The following is a 19174-nucleotide window of genomic DNA, read 5'->3' on the forward strand; positions in this document are numbered from 1 at the left end:
CGCTCCCTCAATTAGTTTTAGCTGTTAAGTAACAAGTCATTATGCTGTTTTTTTTTTTGCCAAATCAGCCTTTAAACTACATGTTTAGTCCAAAACTCAACACAAAATCTTGAATTTTATAAGATGATGTTTCAACATCTGAACCTATTCCCAAATCAAAACAACAAACCCACCCCAGAGTTTCTATTCTACTCATCGTGAACCCCACTAACCCAACATCCACAGTGACTACAAGATGATTTGACGGTTAAGAAAAATTTCTAGGCAATCCTCCATGTCTGTCTCGGCCATCAGATGAAGAATTATGGTCTAAATAGAAGAAGTATTAGTTGAGGATTAATACTCCATAAAATTAGTAGCAGAAGTGCATGCAGAATATGGCTATGGGAGAAGCCAATGGAGCTGATGATGGTGCGGCATTGAAAACGAGTTGGTCATCATCAAATTTACAGGCTTTGCTTGTACTATTATGGGTTTTCTTTCTTTCTTTCTCAATATGCGAGAGTCAGACGAATTCAAGTGCTAGTTTGGGAGAGTGATGCTTCTATATTTATATAAGCCCTTGCCATGGCTGTTGGGTTCGTGGGGCACAATGAGTAGAAAGGAACCCTGGGATAGGTTTGATGTTTTGATTTGGCTAAACATGTCGTTTAAGGGCTAATTTGGCAAAAAATAAAAAAAGTTCTTAACAACTAAAACTAACTGAGAGTGTAGTTTGCTAAGGGAACCAAAATTTAGGGTGTAAAATCAAAAATTTCAAACTTCAGGGTGTAAAATCCAGGCAATCTCAAATTTCAAGGGTGTACTTTGCAATTGTTGAGGTACAAATTTTTGGGCACTAATTTCTTTAGCCCACTCACAAAATATCCACACAAGCCCAAGAATTATTTTGAAGCTCATGTAAATATCTCCCACACATTACTTAAATATTCTCCATGTTATTGGACTCCTATAAATATTTCCTACATATATAAGCCCCACAAATTACTTTGGGCACTCTCACAATATTACCCATTATATTCCACATATTATCCAACTTGGGTTTTCACAAAATTACCCATCACATTGCTACCAACATTGGGCCATAAAAATATACTTCCTCCATTACAAAAAGCCCAAAATCATTTAACTTGTGGGCAAGACCCAAAAAGCCCAAAAAAACCCTTTACTAAGCCCATTGCTACAAGGCACGTCTAAGCCCGTTGCTACACGGCACTTTAAAGCCCATTGCTACACAGCACCTTTCTAAGCCCGTTGCTACACGACACCTTTCTAATCCTGTTGCTACACAGCACCTCTAAGTCCATTGCTACACGACAACATTTTTACAAAATCTCAAATTATTTTACAAAGCCCAAATACTAATTTGGCAAACTATTTTGCAAAGCCCAAATACTAATTTGGCACTATTTTAGTAAAGCCCAAATATTATTTGGCAACTATTTCATGAAGCCCAAATATTATTTGGCAACAATTTCATAAAGCCCAATATTATTTTGACAACTATTTCAACTATTCCATAAAGCCCAATATTATTTTGACAACTATTTCCACTATTTCATAAAAGCCCAATGTCATATTTGGCAACTATTCCATAAAGTCCAATATTATTTTGGAAACTATTTCCACTATTTCATAAAAGTCCAATGTCATATTTGGCAACTATTCCATAAAGCCCAATGTCATATTTGTCAACTATTTCATAAAAGCCCAATGTCATATTTGGCAACTATTCCATAAAGCCCAATATTATTTTGGCAACTATTCCAACTATTTCATAAAAGCCCAATGTCATATTTGGCAACGATTCCATAGAGCCCAATGTCATCTTGACACCATGTCTAAAAGCCCAAATGCTATTTTTTTGCACATATTTACAAAACTGAAATATTATCTTAACAATTATTTCACTTATTCTAAACCCCTTACTCATTGGAAAAATAAATACTCATTCTTAAAAAAATACTCCTTTTACAAAACTTATAAAAGCCCATGTATATCATCCATGGCAAAACTCTTTATTTTGTAGGGATGATCAAGCCCAAACAAGCCCAAATATAAAGCTCAGCTGGGGCAAGCCCAGGCCAAACTCAAGTCCCAGCAACTGGAGCTCACGTGAGCCAACTAGCCAAAACTCATCACAAATTCAGTAGCTGGAGCCCACTCTCATCAGGTTCCAACTTGTCCAATCAAGTCAGCACAGTACACATGTCCATCAGAGGTTGAATCCTTCCTCTACAAGCTGAAATATCATCATTTATTGTGTGACATAAAGCTGAAGTAGACTTGACATAAGACTGAAAAGACTTGACCAGAAGCTGAAAAGACTTGACCAGAAGCTGAAAGCACTCCAGCCAGCCATCTCCTCTTTCTCCTCCAACCTATTCAGTCAAGCATCAAAGGTAGCCATGACTAGGCCATTAAAGCTCCTGAAGCAAGCTGAAATCAACTCATTTTCACGCTAAAAAATATGTATTTTTTGGTTCATGGACCAAGCACATGAACCCTTCATGGGAAAATTTAGGGAAATGTGTTTTGGAGAGCACCGAGGAGTTCCCAACAAAGGCTCCAAGGTTAACACTTGGCTTGGGGTGATGCAACCTGCCTTTGGGAGCTTTGAATCTAGTAAGCAGCACAGCCAAAGTCATTAGCTTAATGTATGCTCTAACCCTATCAGTCAAGACCAATCAGCATTAATGCTAAGTCAGAATTCCAGCTGATATTACCCAAAAATAGTAAGAGTCTTCCAAAAGGTCATGCTTACCATTCTTAGCTAACACTCTAAGAACGAATCCCTAAGGATTTTCTGAAGATTGGGAAAGATTTAGCAAAAGTTATTTGCCAATTGCCCCTTAAATCTCTACTATAAATAGAACCCTCCATTAATGCCTCAGGGGGAACAAGAACATACCAAGAAACTCACTCACAGAGAAAAACTCTCACAAAAACCCTTCTGTTTCAGCTCCTCAAAATCCCAGCAAAGTTCTAAGTCACAAAACTTTCATTCTCAAGCATGAAAACTAAGTTCTCTCATTCCTAGCTCAAAAACACCTCCCATACTTCTACTTAAAAACATACAGCTCCTCCCCAGCAGAAAGTCCAGCAGCCCTACTATACACTCTCACTCATTACTCATACCTCTCACAAATGGCTCTCTCTACCCATTACATATACTACATCCAAGAGCATGTTTTGGCACCATAATGATCTTGCTGCACTAGTTGGGATCTTTCTCTCTCCCTTCATCTCACACTAAGCTTTCCTCATTATTTACTATCATGGAACCCATAATGTTTATCTATTCATTTACTATTCATGGTTATTATGTAACTGTTAGAGCTAATGGATGGTGATTCTGATGTTTTCTCTTAACCTATGAAATACTCAAAGTTTATTTTACTGTACTGCTGAGTTATTTTTGTTGTAGAAATATTTTTACGGCTGGGTCACTCTTTTCAGCAGAAGTACTTTATAGCTGGGTTATTTTCTACAGAAGCACTCTACCGCTGGATTATTTTTCTGCAGAAATATTTTTACGGCTGGGTTACTCTTTTCTGCAGAAGTGCTTTACCGCTAGGCTATTTTCTGCAGAAACACTTCATTGCTAGGCAATTCCATACATTATTCTTTTCAACCGCACTAACGCGTCTGCTATAGGGATTGTTTATGAGCCATTCTTATAAGTCCGAATCTAAGCCCGAGGCATAAAAATACGGTGAATTATTTGGATCTTCGCCGATAGCCTTTGGGCCATATATCGGGCCCATCGTCGAGTTTCGGTTTATGCCCCCGACCCAACACAAATCTCATTTGTCGGAAAGGGAACTTTTTTCGCCCCCGACAGCAATTTACCCTAAAAATTAATATATGGTAACTTAAAAAAAATCAATATGTGATAAGAGATTAGATTTTGAATATGATATAATTGGCTATAGATGTGTTGAAAAAATAACAAAATTTATTAAGTACTACAAAATAATGTCGATGGAGCAATGGAGTCATCATATATGATTGAAATCTTTTACCCTTTGTTGTAACAGTCAGGTTATTAAAAAAGAAAAGAAAAGGAAAACAATAAATAATACACGATATATCAACTATTTGGGACCATTCCCTTTCTCAAAATAATAAATAAATTGGGACCATTCCTTTGTCCATACGAAAGTAAGCAAATCAAGTTTATTGGTTCAGGCTTGGATAAATATATCCAACAACTTATCTTGTCTACTTTTCTATATATATATATATATATATATATATATATATATATATATTATTGCATAAAATACCTTTTAAATACTATGTATGAGGCTATGAGCTGTTTCAAATTAAATTTTATACTAATGGGTTCCAGCTAGCTCAACCGGTAAAGTCTCTGATGGTTGAATAAGAGATCTGGGGATCTCCGCTTACACCAAAAATTGATGGGTGTTTTGGTCTGATGATAAAGAGTTATCATCAAGAATGGACGTTATAAATTGAAACTCTCTCTAAAAAAATTATACTTTTAAAAAATTTATATTCCAATCAATAATGAAATTTGCTTAAATAAAACAGTATTGTGTAATTCGATACATGTGCCTGAAATATTAAAAAAAAAAATCACTCAAAACCATGTAATTGTTTGTTTAAGCCTTTTCCAATTATGGCTTTACCTTGTGGCTAGAATTTAAAAAAAAAATTATAAAAAATGTGGGGCTTAATTATAAACTTCTGAAATTGTAGAATTCGATTGGAAACCAACAATGAATTTTTTTTCATAAAAAAACAATGAAATTTAAAATGTAATTTACCTTTAATTTCCATAAATAATAAAAATTATAATGCATCACACAGTTGTTAACACTAGTTATCATTGTTTAGAAAGCTTATATTAATTAAGATCAAGTTTTAATTAAAGAAGAAGAACTGAAGAAGCTTTAACATTTAAGGTCATTATTTGAAAATATAAGATTTTCTAAAAAAATCAAATTTTGGTGTGTAGTGTGGCTTCAAATTTTAGTCAATGAAAAAAAAATGTTTTTTTGTTTTTGTTTGTAATTACATAAAAAATGTAAGCTACTTTTCAAAAAAGAAAGAAAAAAAAAAACCTTCATCATCACCACCACAATTGTTCACTTTCACTCCTAGAAGGTTGAATATTGATCCAAGCAATGTCGACTAAGTCATTGAGAATATTGATCCAATCCAATCACATAAGGTTGAATATTAATCCTGTGAACCAACCTAATCACATAAGGTTGAATATTGATCTAATTAATGTTAACGAAGACACTAAGAATTATCAATTGATTTTTGGTGAGGTCATGTTGGTTGAAACTTTGGTGCCTCCAGTAGAAGGTTTAAAGTTGATGCTTTAAGTGTTGTTAAAGATGGTGAGCTTATGGATATCTTAACATCTTTGTCTAATGTGGTGGAGATCTTTGAGATATTTATCAAATCATACCGTACTAGGAAGGGTGAAGGTGACGAATAATCATGATTGGCAAGGCAAATCATTGTGCAAACTTATGGGTTAGGTGCATTTGGTTTATAGAATTAGGGATTGACATTTGACTTAAAATGATCAAGTTTAACATGTACACTTTAATTAAATTAGAGTAGAATTCCTATTTTACATATATTTAAAAAAAAAATTGAATTCCCTCTATATGTAAGTATACTTGCAAACCAATCATTCAAATCGATCAATTCGAACACATGGGTTAGTTTACTTGACCACTCCCATATTACATTCAAATGTTCATAAAAAAATATTACATTCAAACCATTAGAGTATTCTAATATTTTTTTAAGTCCAATAAGAATAAGTTGGGTAGATATTGGTTAAATTATAAAATTAATTATTATTAAATAAGAGATCTACATTTGAAGAGATCTAAATTTGAAGTGAAGTGAAATGATTTTTCTTTTTAATATATAAACAATAGCAAGGGTGTAGACAATTTAACAGTTATAATGAAGAAGATAATTTGAAATACGAATGTTATACATATATATATATATATATATATATATATATATATGTGTGTGTGTGTGTGTGTGTTAGGGAGATTTGGTTTCTGTCCAATGCTTCAAGTGTATTGAATCCACTACAATCATGGCACATATTCAAAAATAAACATGTGTCATAATCACAGTAAGTCATGATGGGAATTGATATGATGGTAAGTAATCATTGCCATTTCAAGTCCACAATAACACAATTACAAAGACAAAATGTATGAAAATTTTTGGTAAAATTTGACTGTGGCTACGCTAAAAAAGAATTTATAGGCTAGTGTTAAGTGTAAACGTGTAATACGCGGATGAGGAAAGAGCAAAAACGCACCGCAGCCTTTTGTTTTAGCCCAAACGAGAACTATACGCCATTATTTTAACAGATTACTCATTACACATCATCACACACAAAAAAAAAAAAAAAAAAACCCAGAGAATTCACACCCCTTCACAACTTTCCAGATTAGGGTTTCTCTCTCTAGAAACCACAAACTCAGAATCTCTCTCTCTCTCTCTGGTAAGATCTTTCACTCTCTGAATCTTTTTGTTTTTTTATGTTTCTGATTTCTTTGTTTCCATAAACAAAAAAACATGCTTTAATTTCATTCTCTCACACTCACCACAAAAATTGATTAAAAAAAGAAGAAGAGAGAAACGTTTCGTTTTGAAACCCTAGAAGAAGATGGACGAAGGGGAGGGAACGACGGCGGATCAGATGGACCAGTTCCATCGGAACGAGGCGATATCCGCCGTTGCCGACGTGGCCTTTCTCGGCGAAGAGGAGGAGGACGAAGAGGATTACGAGGATTTGTACAACGACGTCAATGTCGGCGAGGGGTTTTTACAGTCTTTGAAGAAGGGCGAGGAGTTAGGGTTTAAGGAAGAGGAGGTTGAGGAGGAGGAGGAGAGGAAGCTAGAGTCGCCACCGAAGGTAGCGCAGGAACAACCGCGTGGTGCTGTTTCGATTCCTGGTGTGGGTGAAGGTAGTGGGAATGTTAGGGTTTCGGGTTCTGGTGGTGTTGGTGTTGGTGTTGGTGTTGGTCAGAGTAATCAAGGGTTTAGAGGGAATGAGTTGAAAGGGAGTGGTGGGATTAGGGTTGAGTTAGTTCAACACAGTAAGATCAATGAGGTTGTAGAGGAGCAAAGTGGGTTTAGCAATAGCAACAACAACAACAACAACAACAACAGTAATGTGAATATTAATGGTAATAATAGTAATAGTGGTGTTGGGCATGCTGTGCCTGTTGGGGTTCCAGGGAATATTGTTGGTGGGCAACAGCAATTACATGGTAGTGTTGGTGTTGTTGTTGGTGGTGGTGGTGGTGGTGGTGGAGTTAATGAGGGTGTGGTGAGGCCTAGTGGGAATGTGAATGGGTTTGGGAATAGTGGGGGTGGAGGAGGAGGTGGAGGTGGAGGTGGAGGTGGGGGGACGATATTGTTTGTTGGGGATTTGCATTGGTGGACGACGGATGCGGAGTTGGAGGCGGAGTTGTGTAAGTATGGGGCAGTGAAGGAGGTGAGGTTTTTCGATGAGAAAGCTAGTGGGAAGTCGAAAGGGTACTGTCAGGTGGAGTTTTATGACCCTGCTTCGGCGACTGCCTGTAAGGAAGGGATGAATGGGCATTTGTTTAATGGTAGGCCGTGTGTGGTGGCGTTTGCGTCTCCTTTTAGTGTTAAGAGGATGGGTGAGGCTCAGGTGAATAGGAATCAACAGATGGCCCAATCTGGGGTTACACAGGGGAGGAGAGGTGGGCCTAATGATGGTGGGGGTAAGAATGGTGGGGGTGGGGGGGGTGGTGGTGGTGGTGTTGGGAGTAATATTGCGACTGGTGGGAATTATCAAGGTGGGGATAGTAATAATAATAATAACAACAATAATAATAATTATAATAACAACAATAATTATAATAATAATAATAGAGGTTATGGGAGAGGGAATTGGGGCAGAGGGAATGGGCAAGGAGGAATGGGGAATAGAGGGCCAGCTGGGCCAATGAGGAATAGGGGTGGTGGTGGGATGGGAGGGAGAGGTATAATGGGGAATGGTGGTAATGGGTTTGGTCAGGGTATTGGTGCAACCCCACCTTTGTTGCACCCTCAGCCAATGATGGGTCAGGGTTTTGATCCGGCATTTGGCGGGCCTATGGGGAGAATGGGAGGCTATGGAGGCTTTCCTGGTGCTCCAACACCTCCATTCTCAGGGATTTTGTCTTCATTCCCTCCTGTAGGAGGTGTTGGTTTGCCTGGAGTAGCACCACACGTGAATCCAGCATTCTTTGGAAGAGGGATGCCAATGAATGGAATGAGTGGAATGGGCATGATGCCCACATCTGGTGTTGATGGACCTAACATGGGAATGTGGTCAGATCCTAGTATGGGTGGATGGGGTGGTGAGGAACATGGTGGTGGGAGAGCTGGGGAGTCAAGTTATGGGGAGGAAGCTGCGTCTGACCATCAATATGGTGAGGTGAGTCATGATAGAGCAGGTTGGTCGAATGCCATGAAGGAAAAAGATAGAGGTTCAGAAAGGGACTGGTCTGGTTCTTCTGAGAGAAGGTATAGGGATGATAGAGATCCAGGTTATGATAGGGAAATGCCTAGAGAAAAAGATATGGCTCATGATTCTGACTGGTCAGAAAGAAGGCACCGCGATGATAGAGATATTGGTCGAGAACGGGATAGGGAGCGTGATCGGGACCGAGAGCGATCCCGGGATCGTGACCGTGAGAGGTCTCGTGATAGAGACCGTGACCGTGAGAGGTACAGAGACGACAGAGATAGGTATGCTGATCATCATAGGTACAGGGATCAGGAAGTGGAGCATGAGGATGAATGGGAAAGGGGCCGGTCATCAAGGACTCACAGCAAGTCACGGATATCACAAGAGGAGGAGCATCACCGATCAAGGTCAAGGGATGCTGATTATGGGAAGAGACGGAGGCTTACCTCTGAATAACTGAATCAAATGCTTCTTATTTGTTGAACAGCTCTGGATTCATCATGATACTTGGACTCTCCTTCAAGTGCTGTTTGTGGGGTCCTTGATTTGTTGAACAGCTGTTCTCAGTTCATTGCCTGAAATTTCTCAACTGCTTCTTCAACACAGGAGCATGGCTCCATTCCTGCGTGAAGAAATGTAAGTTCCCGAAATTTTTTCCCTTTCATATGTTAATTGTTGGATAATGATCATGAGTCTTCTCTAACTGTTGCATGCTTCTGTTGTTGTGCATTTGACACACTGTTACTCATACTTTTACATTATAAAAATGCTCATACTGTTGCTTGTACTTGCTTGTTGGAATTGTTTCCTGCTAACTTTGCTGTACTGTTGTGTTGCTTTTCAGTCATTAACTGTACAGAAAGTTGTCTGTGGCTTATGAACCTTACAATAGTTCAAAATATAAATGTGCTGATAGTGATGCTTGTCTTTTATATTGAGAAGTTTTTACACCATTTTTGTTCTTCCTGGTATTGTTTTATGCCACTGCAATATAGAGGCTCTTTTTGTTGGATACACTGCTAGCTTGTTGCTTTTACTAAACTCTAGTTTCTCTTATCTAGAGTCTCAGCTATAACTTGGAAACATTTCTCTTTTTGCTAACTTTTGACTTCATCAAGTTGCTATGCTCTAGTTCCTATCTAGTTACCACATCTTTTATGTTTATCTAGTCTTTGGTTGACAATGAAAAGCAAATTCTTTAGTTTTGGGTTTTCTTTGGAAAAGAATTCTCCTCGTATAAGTGGTTTTTTATACAATTTTAAAGATCTTGAGATGTTGCACAAGGTTTCATCAGCACTTATGACCTTTTTCTCCCTGTTTTCGTTTTCCGTTTCTTTCTCAATTTTGACGTGCCTAGTATCTCTCATTATATTTATTATTTTGTGCATCTTGCACTTAGCTTGTGCCTTTTCCTAGGTTTCTTGTTTTTAGCCACTTTGTTTTCTCTTGAGAGTTCCCTTTTTTTATTAAATGATTTTATTTATAAAAAAAGAAAAGAAAGAGTACAGTCTACAAGAATGGAGGCAGAATGTGGTTATGACATCACCATTACTTCACTGATTTATGCACCTTAGTTCCCTTGAAAGAAATATGTCAAGCAGAAGTTCAAAACTCCTACCACATTGATGCGGTTTCCTGAATTTTTAATAAATGAGTATTTTTTTATAGATGATTTGTGAAAATATCTGTAGCTTTTAGAAACCTTAATATCAACAGCATCTAAACTACTGTATTAAACTTGATAGATCACTCTGAAGGACAATAAGTTTCTAATTAATAATATAAAAGGAGGAGATGCTTCGTCCCTCAAAGAAGTAAAGGGAGGGTGGAGGGGAGATTTTGCTTCATCTTTCGTTTGCCTTCTTTCACATAGTTATTCGGACAGTATTATAACTGTTTATGTGGATTTACTCAAGATAACCTGTCACATGAGCTTCAGCGTGTATAACCCCACCACTATTCTTTTGACGTTTTGGAGGGAGATGTAAAAGGTGAAGATGCTGAGCTAGATGGAAACTCATTCAAAACCATTTTCCTAGTCCTTTGTATGATTGGCTGTGTGCATTGGGCAATATTGCATGGGTTCTTTCTTGGATTTTATTGCATTTTCAGTTGTAATATGTTTAGAGGATCTAGTTTATACATCAAATGTATATTTTCTCTTCTTCTCTCATAAATTTCTTACCCTCAAAGAGGGGGAAAAAATTCTTAACAGTCCCATTGTTTGCCCAATCAGGGAGACATGGAAATATGTTTCATTTATCCTGCCATGCTGAAATTATTCATTTTAAGTGAAATTGCAAGTTTGGAATTTTCTCTTGCCCTGTTAAGCATACGAAAGTATATTCCATTGGGCCATACTGCAGTAGACAGTAACCCAGGGTGAACAATTAAGTAAAAGCTATGCTAAATAGAGTTAGTGGGCCACTATGTATGTACCATGCCAGAACTGAGATTTAGCTTATTTTTCAGTAGGCATATTTTGACATAGGCAGATAGGCTGCCAGTGGATGCAGTACTTTTTTATATGCTCCTAGGTCCTACTTGCTTTGGAGTGCTTGCTAATGTTTATGGTGACCATGGAATTAAGATATAGGGTTTATTTGGGATCTACTTATTTTGTTGAAAGTATTGTAAATAAAGGTAAAGATAAATGTTAGCTGAAATAGTATAGTGGGACTCATATATAGTACCAAAAAGTATAATGAGGCCTATGAATAGTAGCAAAAATAAGCTAAATATTAAAATAAGCTGGTTTTTTAAGTTGGACCCAAACACACACCTAGTTTACATTTTATCAATTATTGTGGATCTAGTTGTTCACATTGACCTGATTTGTAGCAGAGGAGATCATATACTTATTTATTTAAAAGAAACTTCCATTGGTCTTCTTATGTTCATTATGCATTAAAAAATTTAGACAGACTAGTTTATTGATGGTGTATATGAACAAGATTTTCTATTTTTGGACATACTTTCTGGTTCTGTTCAGGAGGACTTCCTCGTGCTGTCCTTTATCAATTTTGTGCTGTTGTTGCTTCCTGTTTATTATTTGCTATTATAAGAATTGCGATACTAATAGGAAATATTTTTCATCTAATTCTTTGTTTCATAGCTTGAAGGATATTTGATCACTGGGGAATTAAAGCTGTTCAGCAGAACTCTGGGTTGCCTTGGAGACAAGAGGACTTCAAACTTCTACTTGGGAGAGAGACAATGCATGGTGTTTACTGGTTGGCCTACATTGATGTGGAAGTGGAACTCTTTCTTTAAGTTTTTAGCTTTCTTTTCATTTATGTTTTAGTTAATTAGAACTTGATCAACCAATGTTGTGGATGATAATGTAATGGCTTGAAATTGCTGAAGTCTGAAATGTGGTAGATTGTTGTACAACTTAAATGTATGAATGGTGATGTAATAGGATTTAGTTGTCTAGTTGGTAATGTTCCTTTTTTGATTGTCTAGTTGTATCCTTTGACCCCTCTGTTTTTTGTTTCTAGAATACCATGTTAGCCATGCAAATCTTTTGTGAAGATGTAGAAGTAGAATACTAACCATTTCATTTATGCGATTCTTTCAACCCTGGAATTGTATATACTACATTGTATATATCGATATATTGAAGTTGATCAAATTTTCATAATGTGCATACCTGCTCCCTTATTTTAAGCTGTTCAGATATTTCATTCCCCTTCTTATTTAGACACTTGGGGTGTGTTTGAATGGTGGGAGATATCAGTTTGGATATATGTATCATTCCTCTACAGGTTTCATATGGCTGTGGTTCACATGATGTGAGATGGAATATGTATGTATCTTATGCATAAGATATTTATTGGGAAATGAGGGAGAGTAGATGAGAAAGCGGTTGAAATATATTAAAAATTAGTAAATTTTGGTCATTTTTTTTTAACTCTGCTCTCCCCTCATTTTCCTCCATCCAAATATAGGGATAAATTAAAAAGGTCAATTGCACCATGGGTGGAATAGCTAAAATTTGTTTTTTTGGAACAATAGTAACAACCCCCCATGAATGTGATGGTGTGCAAATTAAAGAGAACACCTGTTGCATCTACTTTATTCTCGCAATCACTATCTCAATTGGGAGATCTGAAAGGTTGCATTTGGAGTGCAGAAATGGAATCAATATAGAGATTGTGTTCTCTGAGTATTTTGCATATGCAACCATCAGAGATAACATGCATCCATGTTGCTTACAATTGCCTTTTGAGACACTACAAAAATACATGACCTATTCTGTGGGTGAAATTGTAGTGGATGTGTCTTGTCACCATGTATAAGGCGCAAATTACAAAACGCTATTCCCTGTAATATTCTAGCTATGGATTCTCCAAACAATAGGTGAATAATTCAAAGCAAGAGTCTTGTGGTCTTCAAGAGCCTAAACTAAGCCTAAAGGTTGAGACTGCAAAAGGCAAAATAATTACTCAAGAGAAAGCATCAAACAAGGAAAAAGGATATTGGTACTGTCGAATTTTGGTTACCTACTCCAAGCTGTTTTGCTGTCATCCACATCTCCTTCAAAAATGCACCAACGGAGAAGACATTAGATGCTAGTACCAAGCAATAAAATTAATGCAGCTTACTGTTGGGGTTGACTGAGTTACAGGGTTGATATGAACCATAGTGAAGGCATCATAAAAGTCCGAGGTTACATGAAATTCAGAGTTGGGCCCAATTTGTGTTATCAGTCTCTTTCATACTAGAATCCAACCATCCTAAAATTTTAGTTCAATCCAGATTGAGCTCTCCAACGACTCTGTAATTTACTGCTCTTTATTAATACGTTCTTTTTTTCTTGGGTGTAGTTGGTAGCTTCTTGAAAGTTTTGATGGTGGTTAAGTGAAGTTTGATCATGACCCAATCCTGACCTGGTCACAGACCTAAAGGAGTTGAATTATCCAACTCTAACAACCATATATTTTACCACTTCCAACGAGTGATTACAAAATAATCGTGAGATATAAATGTATAAGTCCAATTAAGAGGTGCTCTTAAAGCATTTGTTAATGGATCATTTTACGAAAGTTTTAATACTACTTTCATGAAAATTTTAAAAAGCTATAAATAAAAAACAATTACTTTTTTATTTTTCCATAAAAGTTTTTAAAAATATTTTTTAAACCAATATCCTTAATGCATCCGTAAACTTTTCTTTATATATATATATATATATATATATATATTTATATATATATATATACATATATATATATATATATATATATGTATATATATTACTTCTTTTATTTCTTAATCCTACACACCATGCTTGCCCTTTGGGTAATCCAATGCATTAATACAACACATTTACGTTGTACTTGAAAAATTAATTGTCCTTTGTTGTAAAATTTAGCCCACAATTTTTATTTTTTATTTTTTTTAAAAAGAGAGAGAGAGAGATGAGAGGGAACTGCATCTCTAGGTTTTTGGCATAACTTATTTTGTTTGAAATAAGGTTTAAAAATGTCCCAAGGCTTCTTGAAATATTATTCACTAACATTTCAAGACTTTTGTTAATGGATGCCTTAAGCACACGTTAAGAAGACTTCTAAGAGATCTCACTTTCATTGGGAAATAACAAAATTTATTTAAAAAAAAGGCTTTTGCCAATGAATGCACAGAGAAGAATGGTTAAAGTGCATTTGATGTTTTATTAAAAAACATTTTAATACACCTCCCCATGTACAAAGTACTTAGGGGTTTAAGAGGGAAAGGGTTCGAGCTGCAGGGTTAACAGCATGTTGTAATTATTTCTTTAAAAAAAAAAAAAGTCAACATGTACAGGAAAAAAAAAATGCATAACATAACTACAATCAATTTATGCGTGTAAGCCAATAAATTATTAATAAATGTTTTTTTTTCCTTAAAAAAATGTGTATTACAACTCATAATTAAATATTTATTAATTTTTAACTAATACCCTTAAAACATTTTTTAACATTACCCATTAAAAAAATAGACGTTAGATTGAAAGTGACTCAACATCCTATATAATGTTACTTGACAGCATTATAAAATTCTACCTTAACGGATGTACTTAGACAGTCATTAACTGGAACCAAACTTCAATCCATTACAAAATGGAACAAACAAAAATTATATAGTTCATGATTACAAATCTATGGCACTAATTTTACCTTCCCATTCCATTATATCCTTCCCTTCAAAAAAAAAAAAAAAAAAATTATATCCTCATCTTTCACCCAAGTTTCAAAGTAAAATTCCTACCAACCTACTCAAGCATAAATTTACCCACTCACCCACCCACCATAGGAAGAACCAATCTCATTCTATTCAAACAAAAAATAAAACTATCAAACCTCGTTCATTCTCTAACCCCAAATTACAAAACAAAACATCAAAGTAGAAAAGATTAGAAATAACACAACAAATTTAATAAAAACACTATTGACTTTAATTGACACTAAATTTCTACACATGTTTTCCTTATTTTCTCCCTCTTTCTCCCTCACCTACATATAAGATTTTTGGAATTAAATCTTATACATACATGAGAAAAGCATTACATGTACCAATTACATAAAATAACTAACAAAACAAGTGACAATTATCTGAATCAACTTCTATTGTATCCAAGTTCAACAAACCTAGACTCATTCTGTAAAAATTACACACACATACATATGAAATGAACGTTAAATACGAGTAATGGTAGGGATACATAATTTGCCATAATTTTGTGCTCAAGTGAGGAGTTATGATTGGTAAAAGTGTGATAATGGGCCATGTAAGAATATACTTTTACCAATCATAACTCGCTACGTGATAAGTTATGACATATAATTGTAGTAAATTATGTGTTCCTAATATTACTTCGTTAAATATATATGTTACATGTAATCGTAATTATCTTGATCGACCGGTATTGGACCCGAGTCCTGCATAGCTGGGTCCACTTAAACCACCACTGTTACTGCCGCCACCGCCACCGGACATATGATGAAACCCACCAGAGCCATAGACGTGTCCTTGATGAATCATCATCCCCATCCCACTACTAGTACTACTACTACTCACTCCATAAACATCACTTCCATTTCCCAAACCCACACTCACACTCACCGACGACGCGCCGCCGGGGCCGTCCTTCTCACGCGCCGCCACAGTCTTCTCCCCCTCCATCTCTCTAAACCTCTGCAAGTAAACCTTCAATGGCTCCACGTAGTCCTCGAACCCGAGCGTCGTCATCGCCCAGAGCAAGTCGTCGCCGTTGATCGTCTTCCGCTTCTCTCTCTGGCACTTGTCGGAGGCCTCGCCGGTGATGAAGCTGATGAACTCCGACACGCATTCCTGCACCGTCTCCTTCGCGTCCTTGGAGATCTTCGCGTTCGCCGGAAGCGCCTTCTTCATGATCCGGCTCACGTTCGCGATCGGCAAAAACCTGTCCTGCTCACGTGGCGACTGCTCATTGGCCGAGCCGCTCCCTCCTCCTCTTCCTCCAGAATCGTTGTCGGAGTCCGCCATTGATGGACCTTGGAGGTAATTTTCTTCAATTCAAACTTTTTTTCTTTTTTTGAAAAAAAAAAATTTAGAGTCGTGAATTTAGATAGCGAGTTTAGAATTCAGAAACAAAAGCAATAACCGTGAAAAGAGTTTTCGGTTTTGAACGTAACGGAAATTTCGGGTTTCGGAGGTGATCGGAAAATTAAAATGACGAATCGGAGTTTAGAGAGAGAGAGAGAGAGAAATTTTTGGGAGCGAAAAAGAATTGAGTTTGAGTCCGTTGGATCAGAGAGTTAATAATGCGAATCCAGGGTGACACGTGGAGTTTTGTGGACCGTTGTTAGTCGATAAGTGTGTGTTTGCACCGACGGGTTTGGAGCCGTCCGATTTTGTGAGTGGAGGGTGATGTGGACCGTTGATTTCGCATCTTGGCACGTGGGCGGTCTGTCCTGGATTATGTTTTTATTTTATTTTAATGATTTAGTCAATTGTCTTTGATTTATTTATTTATAAATTTCAATAACTATGCAAAGGGTTAAGATGCATATTAATCATCGAATTCGTTTACAATGTTGAGTGATTTTATATGAATATTCATTTTAAAAACAAATTAGTGATTTTATATTTTTAAAACTATGAATATTCTTTTTTTAAACAAATTAGTGATTTTATGTTCAAAGATTCAAACTTAAGTAGTGTCATTTCTTGAAAAAAAAAAAAAAATTAGTGTCTTTAAAATTGTGTCTTTCATGATATTTGTTATTTGAGGTAAAACTTAAATACAATATCTTGAGTGTAGTATAATAAATTTAAATATATGGTTGTATTAACTAATAAAACACAAATACAATTTATTTTTATTCAAGGCAATAAAAAAAAAAAAAAAAGGTCTTCGGTTTGGACTCATCGGCCTCAAACCATGTGATGACAATGGATAATACCTTATATATCACTGGGGCCTTGATAGGGTTATCATCGTGGGTACAACATATTTGTTAAAGCGTCACTGTTTGAACTGCTTAATTCTTATCATATATCATGTAAAATGTTACACGGTATACGTTTGAATTTAATTCGAAAACCTAACATATTAAACTTAAAGAATTTTATTTTAAGTGGTACTCAATAATATGATACTAATTATATTTATTGTCACTTGAATTTATAGTAATAAAATTGGTAATAGCTAGAGTGCACAAACCTTCCACTTAATATATTATAAGAATCCTTTACCAAAAACTATTTTATAAGAATCTTGCACAATCTTAACGCCATTAAATTTGACTGAAGTGTTATTGGTTGTCACGGCCTGCAAGAAATGCTGTGCATTTTGTGCCTAAAACGAATATGCTTCCTTTTCTTTTTGTTGGTTCTGCCCACTCTATTACTATGTACTGTATAAATGAGACTTGCTTATTTTCTTCTTTAGTTTCTTGATTTCTGTAAGTTATTTGATGTAAGAAATAAAGAATATAAGGGTTTATTTATTTATTTATGAATATGTAAGAATATAAGGTTCACACTTCTACTTCTTTATTCTCTCTTTTCAAAAGGAGGTCAACCATATTTATGTGATCCAATAATAATTATGATGAACAACTAAGTTCTCAAGACTTCAAGAAGATTGTAATCACTCAAAAAAATTTAATTTTTAATTTTTTTCCTTAAGGTGCTCAGGCTTGTTCCTCAAGCAAGAACCTTTATTTTCTAGGCCGCTGATCAGTTGCATTTTTTTGAGCCATTCGAAAGTGATTGTAATAGATATTAACACTTCTTTGGGCTATATAAAAGAAGTCATGTAAAAGCTTCTCTTAAGATAAATACGACCAATTTAATGGTCCTGAATTTGATTGGTTTATCACTTTGTGCTTTTGGTTTCCTTAGATGGGTCAACAATAGAATGTTATACCTAAATAAACCTATATAGTTTTCATGGAGAGTTTAGATTTCTTTAAATTATGAACAGTATAAGAATTCATTAGATATTAATATTTCCATTCTCCAAAAAAGAAGAAGAAGGAAAATAACACAGATAAAACTTACATTTATTTATTTTTTAAATATCACACATTTCACAAGACCAATGAGTCCTATTTCTGAATTTTTTAAAAGTTCAACCTCTCTCTCTCTCTCTCTCTCTCTCTCTCAATTTTTTTGATAAAGAAATGATGTTCTAGCCTTTGGTCAAAGATCAAACTAATCACCTCCTATTCATGAGGCACCCTAGAAACCCTTAGACTGGTAGTGTGGTGAATTGAATATGTGATTTGCGAATTTACTTCATATTTTAACCACCGAGTGCTAGTGGAGGGTCACCTACTCTTTTTCTTAGTTGCCTATAATTATATTAATGCACTACATGAACCACATATATTACAAAATCAATTACGAGGAGAATATAAATTAAAAATTAAATTAATGACCAGAACCAAAATTGTCAAAAATTATAATCATAATAAACGAGTTAAAGGTATATATAGAATAATAGTTATAAATATACCGGTAGAATACTGAAAATATAATAATCTATCCCAAGGAAATATAAATTAATGCAATAATGTCTTAAACAATTTTGGCCAATGACTCAAAAATTTTTAAAGAACTTCTCCTAGAATAGTTTCCAAATGCAAAATGAAATTCATAAGATATATATATATATATATATATATATATATCATAATAATTTTTTTTGGGGAAAAAAATGATACAATCACTGTGAGATGAATGGAGAAAAGTAGGTTTTAACTTATTTTTTTAACCTTATTTCTACCATCTTTCAGAGGATTGGCTTCTTCAATGATATTCTTTTAATAACAATTTGTCTGAATAGTAAATCAGGTTGCATAAAAGACTTCTGATGATAATTTTTTTACAATTTCGAAACCATTAAAATGATAACTTAAACAATTAAAGGAATTTTATCAAACACAAAACAGTGATTGAATGCATGAGTTTGAATTATTCTCGTACCATGGGCATAAAAAAATATGTATTAAACTTAAACCTACCTCGTACCACGAATTGAAGAGGCAATTGGTCTTAGTTTTCACGAGTTTGAAAGGTATTTTGGTCCCCCCAAAGTGTTTAAGAGGGGTTAGATATATATTTTTACTTATAAAATAAGAAAAGTTGATGTCTCATCTTAATTTAATAATCTATCTTCGTTGTCTAACTTATTAGTTTAAT

At 35.4% G+C, this 19174-nt stretch overlaps 2 protein-coding genes across 4 annotated transcripts; one reads left to right on the top strand and one right to left on the bottom strand.

The window, feature by feature from the left end:
* The first annotated feature begins 6389 nt into the window (after window positions 1-6389).
* Window positions 6390-12033, top strand: LOC142639300 (uncharacterized). 3 transcript variants are annotated; one of them, XM_075813504.1, is made up of 3 exons: window positions 6390-6517; window positions 6643-9136; window positions 11616-12033. In XM_075813504.1, exon 2 carries the CDS (start codon window positions 6683-6685, stop codon window positions 8954-8956), a length of 2274 nt encoding a protein of 757 aa, XP_075669619.1. In that variant the 5' UTR covers window positions 6390-6517; window positions 6643-6682; the 3' UTR covers window positions 8957-9136; window positions 11616-12033. The 3 variants fall into 3 exon arrangements, with proteins under 3 accessions (XP_075669619.1, XP_075669618.1, XP_075669620.1); XM_075813505.1 differs by having other exon boundaries at window positions 6393-6517; window positions 6646-9136; XM_075813503.1 differs by having other exon boundaries at window positions 6390-9136.
* A 2931-nt stretch (window positions 12034-14964) lies between these two features.
* On the bottom strand, window positions 14965-16231 carry LOC142641030 (nuclear transcription factor Y subunit B-3-like). The gene is made up of 2 exons (XM_075815383.1): window positions 16128-16231; window positions 14965-16052 (listed from the first exon to the last, which is right to left on the bottom strand). The coding sequence occupies exon 2, from the start codon at window positions 16007-16009 to the stop codon at window positions 15392-15394; it is 618 nt and encodes a 205-aa protein (XP_075671498.1). The 5' UTR covers window positions 16010-16052; window positions 16128-16231; the 3' UTR covers window positions 14965-15391.
* Window positions 16232-19174: the final 2943 nt, after the last annotated feature.

The sequence above is a fragment of the Castanea sativa genome, chromosome 6 (assembly GCF_040712315.1).
Source record: "Castanea sativa cultivar Marrone di Chiusa Pesio chromosome 6, ASM4071231v1".
Lineage (NCBI taxonomy): Eukaryota > Viridiplantae > Streptophyta > Magnoliopsida > Fagales > Fagaceae > Castanea > Castanea sativa.